The 9712-nt window shown below is 40.4% G+C and overlaps 1 protein-coding gene across 1 annotated transcript; it reads left to right on the top strand.

Moving 5' to 3' along the window:
* Positions 1–236: 236 nt before the first annotated feature.
* LOC141251597 (lactosylceramide 4-alpha-galactosyltransferase-like) lies at positions 237–1301 on the top strand. The gene has a single exon (XM_073670372.1). It carries the CDS (start codon positions 237–239, stop codon positions 1299–1301), a length of 1065 nt encoding a protein of 354 aa, XP_073526473.1.
* The last annotated feature ends 8411 nt before the right edge of the window (positions 1302–9712 follow it).

Genomic DNA, 9712 nt, shown 5'->3' with positions numbered 1-9712 from the left:
AAAACATTCAGTTGACTTTGCTCATGCAACAACAATGCCACTTCGTGCGCGATCCATCTTTACCCCCATAATAACAAATCAATCATGCTAATCATATCAAATAATTTAATCACCATCGTATTAATAATTGGCGCGCAACACCTTAGGCCTGCGGGCACGTTATGTAAATTGAATCATCCTTCAACCCTGCATCATCACTCCTAAATGCAGGTAGCTCCAACAATCTCAATTGAGCTATGATCGAGAAAGTGTCTAATTCTATCAAACGCTTCACTATCTTCTCCTCTGTAACCCTTGCACTCACACTCCTCATCTTCCTCTCTCTTTCCTGCAACAACCACTTCTCCACCATACCTACAATCCAACAACCCCAAACCGCCAATTCTTCATCGCCGCCGCTTTTCGAGCATAGGATCGCCGAGTTCCTACACCAATCCGGCCGCGCCTGCGATCCACAGTTCTTCATGACATGGATCAACTCCTCAGCGGAACAATTCAGCACCAGACAAATCCTAGCCTTAGAAACTCTGTTCAGCTCCCACCCAAACGCCTGTCTCACCATCCTCTCTGATACATTGGACTCCGCAATCGGACGGCTGATACTCAACCCGCTCACCGATCTCGGATACCGGATCCTCCTTATCTCTCCGGATATCCAGTGGCTGTTATCCGGAACTTCGGCGATCGAGTGGCTCGACGGAATCCACCGAGGTGAAATCAACATCGGCGAGATCCCGTTTCCGCAGAATCTCTCCAATCTCCTCCGCCTCGCGATTCTCTACAAGTACGGAGGCGTCTACCTCGACACCGACTTCATCGTCCTCAGAAAATTCACCGGTCTCCGAAACTCCATTGGAGCGCAGCGGATTCACGGCCACACCGGAAAATGGACGAGGCTGAACAATGCAGTTTTGATCTTCGACCGGAACCACCCGATTTTGCTAGCATTCATTGAAGAGTTCGTCGCCGGCTTCGATGGGAGCAAGTGGGGCCATAATGGGCCCCTCCTCGTCTCTCGGGTAGTGGAGAATGGTGGTCTTTTGGGGAATTTTACGGTTTTGCCACCCGCGGCTTTCTACCCGGTGAACTGGATTAAGATTGTTGGGCTTTTCAAAAGGCCTACAACTCAGGCCCAAAGAAGTTGGGCCCAAAGAAAAGTGGAAGAGCTTAAGAATGGGGCTTATGTGGTCCACCTCTGGAATAAGCAGAGTGCTGGGTTGATGATTGAAGAGGAGAGTGTGATTGGGAGGTTAATTTCTGATCACTGCATTATCTGCCACAACATCTTCAATACTTCTTGAATATACAGTTTATTAACAATCTTTTGTTTCTTGACACTATTATACTAGGATGTTAATTTGTTTCATATACGTGTGACGAAAACTGGAAATATGATTTATACATTCGAACTTCAAAGTGAATGTACAATTTAGTGTGATATAAGATTTGAGAGTTAGGCTTGGGTTAGAAATGGGTCGTTGTAGAGTGGTAAGATAAAAGAATTTCCGTGGGGTTAGAAATGGGTCGTTGTAGAGTGGTAAGATAAAAGTATTTCACACGGAAATTGGGAGATAATGAGTTTAATATATAAGTTCATGAATTATTTCTCCTATTATCGTTTGATTTTAGGATGAAATTCAATTAGGCTTATATGTTGGTTCATGCTGCTCTTATACGCTCGTACGTGCACGATCCCCTTGTCCGTGTTGTTTGTTCAAGTTCACCTAGGTCAGTTGAGGTCCGTTGCAGTTGCTGATGCGTGTTGAGAGATAAAAAAAAGTATTCCACGTCGGAAGTTGGGAAATAATGAATAAGTCCATGCATTACTCATCCTATTTTACCAATTGGTTTTAGGATCATAAGTGCAAGACTCTCTTGTTCATGTTGTTCGTTCAAGTTCAATTGGGGCAGCTGATGCCCGTTGTAGTTGCGGGGACATGTGAGATAAAAGGATCCTACATCAGAAGTTGAGAGATAATGAACTTAGTATATAAGTTCAATATGGATTACTCCTCTTATTATCAATTTGTTTTAGGAGCCCTGTTGGGCTTGTATGTATTGGACCGGTTGCGCTTATGCGCTAGTATATGTACGATTCCCTTGGCTGTATTGGACGATTTTGTAATGTTGTATGCATGTTGGTGTCCTTTCAGAAAAAACTATATAAATGTTTGTGCAGGAGGACCTTATTTTCTGTTTTTCTGAGTGCAGTTTAATTTTGCTCAAATCTCAGAAAGCTAGGTTTGATAACCATTCAAAAAGGCATGTATAAATATAACTTTTGAGGAAATATTACAAAAGCAAAGCCAATTAAAGTGTGAAAAACATGAAGGTTGAGAACGCGCTCCTTTCACTCCCTCATTTTATGTGATAATACAAGTGCAATAAATATCTCTAAGAACCTTGTGCAACACTCAGGGACTAAGCATGTTGAGATGAGACATCACTTTCTTTGAGATTGTGTGGACAAAGGTATGGTGGCAATGGAATTCTACCGCAGTCCGCATAGAGAATCAAATTGCCGACATCTTCAGGAAAGCGTTGAACAGGGAACCGTACGAGAAACTACAAATGGAACTCGGTATAATTTCCCTTAACTAAACGTTTTCCTTCTATGAATGTCCCTGATGACTGGTGAGAAAATGCATATTCATTCATTACCTATTTAACCATTCTCACTTCCCTGACATGCATCTTTGCTTCCCTTGACTGCTCTTTAAATGCAAGTTACATGCCCATGATTGAACTATTATATTACCAAGTTTATGTGTCTATATGTAAAAAGGTTTTTTTTGTCCCAAAAGAATCCTCCTGATGATCTTTTATCCCAATATTACAAGCCCAAATGATGGAGGAAATCTACAGCCCACCCGTAGCCTTTTATAATAGAAAAGTTCTATGACCTCATCTTTCGTACATTAACGGAACTAGTCTATTATGATGCAACTAAACACGGTCAAAAATAAACCATGGCTAGTCCTTTGTCATCCTCCAACTTCAATCACGAGGACCATCGCTCTAAGCTCCTAACCTTCAGGATTGACATCATCAAACTGGTGATCCCAAAGGAAGCCCTAACAACGGTGTCAATGGAACCTACTGCCAAAGAAAATGAAACGTCGGAAAACCAGAATGTCGCAATCCAGCAAAACACGGTCGGCGCCGTCCACGAGAGCGACCTGCATGTTAATCCCGAGTTGGTGCTGGTTCTATACCTGCCAGCCAAGATCCAAACCCCTACACTGAACAACGACCAAGAAAGCCCAAAGAACCCTAACCCTAACTCCAAACTTGAAAGTCCTCAATCCTAAAGCCTATCCAACCATTTTGAAACCTTCCATGAACCCAAACAACCTTCCGAGACTCCAGCAAAGGGAAAATCACCACCACTGGGCACTACTGATTCGGCCACCGATATCGTCTGCAGTCTGGACGAATAACTTCATGACATCCCACCTAAGAAACCTGCGAACATGCATGTTCAGAAATGATTACCCACCCCTCCACTAAAAATAAAAACAAGGGCCACCTCCACGACTGCGCTACTTCTGTTGATTCCGGGGGCGAAGAGGAATCGACTCCAAAGAAACCAAATATTGGAAAGCCACCGCGTCATTTGACCAAGGGTACGATCAGGAAAGGCGGGAAAATGAAAGTGGAAGAAGAAAGACAAGTCGTCCTCGAGGTCAATGCCAGACCAATAATCAAGGAGATGACTTACTCTGTGGAGTTTTTGACCGACAATGGATTGCAGGTTGTCCAAGAGCTGTTGGGAAATCAAGAATGGACAAGTCTGTTCTCTGCCAAGTCACCGACCAATGCCCATCTAATTCGTGAGTTTTACTCATCTCTCTCCTTAATGTTTACAAGTCGAAAGTCAGCGACAATTCTGAAAGTCCCACATGAGGCATATGAAATGTATTTGAAAGGGGGTTGGACGAGGGACACGAAGTTAGTGTTGTTAGGACTGTGTCAGGGGACTCGAGGGCCATATTAACTAGGGACGTGACGGTTGGTCAGATGTCCACTACAAATAGAATCACCCATTATCTTCTGTTGTCAAATGTAATCCCCAGGGAACAAAAGAAGAGTCAACTGCTCATTCAAGATGTACTGCTTATGGAGAAATTGCTCGCAAATGAAAAGACCAACCTCCCAAAAATCATGATGCGTCACATGGGACACGTCCTCAACACAAAGTCACATGGTCTGCCTTTCTTGTCCGTGGTAAGAAAGATCCTCGAATACCATTGGATTTACAGAGAAAAAAAGGGGACCATACTTTCAGCAAGGAACTGAGCGAGTCCACGTTGAAGAAGATGTTGTTCCACAGAGGCGAGAAACGATGGGGACGTGTTCCTAAGGGCAAAGGGGACGGAAAAAGCAAAGATTGATGAATCAGGGGATATTCAGGAAGTGCTCAAAGATCTTCCCAAACAGGTTGATGTTCAGACACGTCTCCAACAGCTGTGCGAACTTACCGCTCTGCTCGTCAAACAGATTCGAAGGCTCAATAAAAAGGTGTCCGCTCTCCATGACGATTACTAGTCCTCGACTGACGATATTTCTGGCTCAGACTGATCACTCCCACGTGCATGACCTGGTCCCAAATACCATCCTAGCCTCATTCTTCGTTACTTTCTTTTGTGTACCTTTTGTTGTGACTTCATGCTTGCTACCTTAAATTGTTCTTTTCTGTGCTTGGAAACTATGTTTTGACAGTGTCAGTCCGGTCGACACTTATGCTTATCTTGTGTTTGAAAATTTGTGTTGATTGTGATTTGCCTATTTGCATAATTACTGGTATATTGCTTTTTGGTTATGTCAAAAGGGGGAAGGATTAGTTAGGATAATATTTTGAGGGGGAATGACCTACTAGAGAATCCATGAGTGTTTAACGTATGAGGAACTAAGTAGATTCTAAAGTGAACCTTGTCAATATTAGTCAATATATGCTTAGATTTTATTTAAAATGTTAAGAGGGTTTGTCGCCATCAAAAAGGGGGAATTTGTTAGAGTTCCTAGTTTTGATTGAGACAAACACTCGACTAAGGAAGTGAAATGAGGATAGTATTGCAGATATTATTCAAAGGAAGTGTACCTAGAATCGGGAAGCAAGTTGGGAAGCGAGATGTACAGGGAAGCAAGTTAGGAAGCGAGAGGTTCAGGGAAGTGTGAAGAATATGTAGGAAGCAAGAGGTGAAACGAGGGACGAGCTCTAGAAATAGGAGGAAGCCAGACATGGAAAAGTACATGAAGTAATTAAGGAAGATACGCGAGAAAGTTAGTTAAGAAGATCTTAACTAACTTGATATGGCCAACCGAGGATAAGAGATATAGATCGGATTGAAGATAGGTTGTTTAGATAGGGTATTATTGTTGTAACAACAATATTATATTGAATAAATTAATGATAGAATCTACGAATTAATCATTAGTTTATGAGATATAATATTGCTGGAAAAGATCTCGCAAATCTTGATATAAATAGCGAGATAATTAGAGATTAAAGTGTGCGAAGAAGATAGAAAATACACGGGCTAGGTTAAGAACAGAGTGAACGATATTGTAAGGTTGTGTTCGGGTGCGAGTGAGAGGAGTGATTCGTGTGTGTAATCCTCTACTGTAAAGAAACACATCAATAAAGTATCATTTGAAAATCTTTTTACAAAAGAACTGGAAGGTAGTGGTTTTACTCAACATAGTTTTGTTGAGCTTTCCACTCTAAATCAGTGTGTTTACAGTATAAGTACTTGATCAAATTCCGCTACAACGACTTCAGGGAAAGAACTCTTCATTCCCTGAGACATAACCGACGATACGATCCAACATATTGGATTCTTTCTATCTGCATTTTTCCTGAAAAATCATGCAGATTTCTCTGTTATGAATATCTGCAAATCAAATCAAGATCAATAGTAGTCTAGCTTCATTATTATCCACTTTACTGGCCAACAAGCCATGGGTTATCCCTGTAAGGTTTGACAAGAATGCGAGAACCATAAAAGAAATGAAGGGTTCCCTTTGCGAAGGTCATTCTCACGGTTTGCGGGAAGACGAATTTGACAAACTCAAACATCCTTTTCTGTTATAATGGCCCATACATCCTCAATAGGACCATATCAATTGCAAAGAATCATAACAATCAATACATACATAGTTACATCAAGGTGAAATGTATCTTTATTCATAATAATACATTTCCTCCATACTTGAAATGGTTACGCACTTCCCGCTCGAAAAATGTATTCTCTACAGGTGGGGGCGGATCCAGAATTTGAATCGACTAGGGGCTAAAATAAGTTGCGGTAAAAATAAATTCCCAGCTACAATGAAAATACCAAATGTATTATTAGTAGACCATAAATTAGTATAAATTATTTTATTTTTGATGATAGAAACAATAAAAAATTGAATAAATTTATCAATTTTATCACCTTGAGAAAAAAATTAGAGATCTTTCTTCAGTGAGAATACCTAATATAGTACTGGTTAGACCATAAATCAGTAGAAAATGTTTCAATTCGAGGGCAGACAAAACAAGAAAAAAATAGTTCATCTTAAATTTATTAAATTATCGAATCAAATATATTAAAATAATATATTTTGAAAGGTTAAACCCGGCGTAGTCGGGAATTTTTATTAGAGTTATTTATATCAAAAATACCTATGATATTATTTGGTCGACCATAGATTTGTAAATAGTAGTAATTTTTTGGAGATAAATACAATACAAAAAATGAACAAATTTATCAATCTTTATCACTTGATAAAAAAATTTAGAGATTTCTTTTCAGTAAAATTACATAGAATATTATTAATTAGACCATAATTTATTAGAAAATAAACTTATTTAAAAACTCAATGAAGTCTACAGCCCCCACTCATTTCAACTGCACCCACCCATGTCTGCAGGAAATGTAAGGTATATTTGTCGCATTGCAATGTTAGAATGCTCGGTTTTCACATATTCGCACTTCATATACTTTGTAGGTCTTCAGCCAAGATCACTAAACGATGTCCATGAGCTCCGCAGATACAGAGATATCAAGAACATAAAAAATTTAGTACGAAACTTAGATGGGTTGATGGTTAATGATGAACTTTCATATTTAATTGGATTTAATATGATAAACCATGGATAAATTAGTGAATTTATTTATTTCATACCTAGATTTAGGAGCTCTAAACTGTTTGCTTATTGTAGATTTATTGTCTACCCAATAATATTATACATCTTTCCATTAAAATAGGTATTCGAAGAATTTTGTTGGATCGTTGTGACGTAAGCGACTAAGGAAACGATACTCACTTCCTTAAACGTTTAGCAGCGGAATGATAATGCGTAAAAAGCTTGACACAGTATTTAGAGTGGAAACCTCAACACCAATTAGTATTGAGTAAAACCACTACCTTCTAGTTCGTCACAAGAAGGATTTGAAACTTGCACACTCTTTTTTATTGTATTTCTTGTTTGTTACAAATAGAGAACTAGGAATAATCTAAATCACTCTTCTCTCTCTCGTATCCAAACTCCACCCTTATAAATGTGTAACTCTCTCTTAACCCAGCAGACTGTATTTTTCTTCAGTGTTTACGCGCACCTTCATGGTAGAAGACGTCTCTTATTTATAGAGATAGCTCCGCATCTCTTCTAGCAAGATATGCAATAAGTTTGTTGCGATCTTGTTTAGCCGAATATTCAGCTAAGTCTTCTCTTTAATATCTTCCGGCTTCTTAATATCTTCACAATATCTCTTCCAAGATCGTCTTTCGAATAACATCCTAACCACTTAAGATTTGCTTCTTTATTTTATTAACTCAGATCTTTAAACGTTTGAACCATTATTGTCTCGTCTCTCTTGGCAAATACTTCTTCACTTAATAATATGGTTGATTGATTCCCGATGTGAAGTCGCTTCCCGTTTAAGGAAAGTTTCCTAATAGGGAAGCTTCCCTGGTAAGGAAAGTTTCCCGATAGTGAAGCTTCCCTAAAATAGTAACTGCAAGTAACACTCAGGTAAGCGAGTTAGGAAGTGACTTGTCCACATGAAAACCCAGGAACTCTAACAAATTCCCCCTTTTTGATGGTTTCAAACACTTTAAACATTTAAGATCAAAATCGAGTATAAGGCATAAAGGACCACATATAGATACTCGACAATTCCCCCTAAGACGACTCAAGTAAGCAACCTAGTAAGCGACTTTCCCCCTCAAAATATAACCCCCTTAAACTTTTCCCTTTTGGCATCATCAAAAAGCAAGTAGAGAAATTTAGCGAAGCATAGAGGACACCAGGTAAGGCAAGTAGATCATAGGATTATACAGAGTTGTCTTGTGCACGCAAGCACACCCCATAATTATTTTCCAGAGCAGACCACATCAAGTTTTAAGGCAAAAGACAAACAAGTCACAAAAGTTATAGCAATGAAAAATAAAAAAGAAGAAGGAAATATGGGCGGTGGATTGTGTTTGGGGATCAGCACATTAGAGGAGATTGAGCTACACAGCAGTCGATTCAACCTCAGACTCATCACTAGAGGAGGTCATGTCTTCAATCTCAGCGTGCAGCTTCTCCAATTGATCGAGCAGTCCATTGACAAGGGTGCGCAGACGCCTCTGTTTGGATTTAGTCTTGCTTGCAGGAGCGGAAGAGGTGTATTTAGAGGACCCTTGTTCCTTTCCCTTGGGTAGTTCTCCTGTCCAGCCTTCACCTGACCTTATGAACTTCATCTTACGCAGTGTGTCCTCACTGAGTTGTTTCACCAGAACCATGTCCCTAGGCCGTTCCTCATATACTTCATGATATGCTAGTATTTTCCGAACTATAGAGGGGAAAGGCAGGGTGTGTGTTTTGCTATCAATGAAATGGGCTATATGTTTCATAACAATATTAAGGAGGCTCACTCGTTCTTTGCGGAGAATTTTGTCCAGAAGTACCACATCCGGTATCCCCAACACGTTCTTTTTCTGTTCACGAGGTACAATGTAGGAGAGAAGAAGCAGATGGACTACACAGGAAGCTACGGGCATATAGGTGGTGGTGATCTCCCCTATTAGAGAAGCAGTATTGTTGTCGGACATGCTTTGCAAGGTGGAAACTGAGAAACATGGGGCCATGCCCCCTTTACATACACATCATCCCCTTCGTGGGGCACTCTCAGAATCAGAGCTAGTTCTCTACTACTAAACGTATACTTCTTCTTCACAATCAAATATTGACCACATAGTCCTGCATCACTGTCTACCAACTGAAATGAAGAATAGAATCCGCGGACAAGATTGGCGTTTGTAGTTACCTGATGAGTGAACATAGGACCCCATCGTTGGAAATCGAGAAGGTCCTGAACTGTGTCCAAAGAGTTTGTCGCAAGAACCTCTTTCGTGAACCCCATTTCCTTGATTAGGGTTCGAGCTTTCATTTCCTTTAGAGCAGGTAGAGTGTCCTTCTTTTTGGTGGCCGCTTGAGAGGGCTTGACTGGTGTTGTCGGAGTCTTTGCTTTGGAGATTGATCCCCTTGTTAGCCGTTTGGAGGGAACATCCGATGAGGCCTCAGTTTTCACCCTTTTTGGGGTTGATGGCTCGTCATCCTCATCAGTGCTTATGAATTCGACTTCTTTGTTTAGAATACCCCTTTGCTTTGGCGGTGGAGCACTTTGTTTTAGGCACTTCGTTCCTGTCTTCTTTTGAGTATTCTTGGAGCGGGTAACAA

The sequence above is a fragment of the Phyllobates terribilis genome, unplaced genomic scaffold (assembly GCF_046119375.1).
Source record: "Phyllobates terribilis strain yellow unplaced genomic scaffold, ASM4611937v1 Scaffold_7267__1_contigs__length_38811, whole genome shotgun sequence".
NCBI classification, from domain to species: Eukaryota; Metazoa; Chordata; class Amphibia; order Anura; family Dendrobatidae; genus Phyllobates; species Phyllobates terribilis.
The sequence above is the reverse complement of the archived record's forward strand: the minus strand, read 5'-3'. Positions and strand labels throughout refer to the sequence as shown.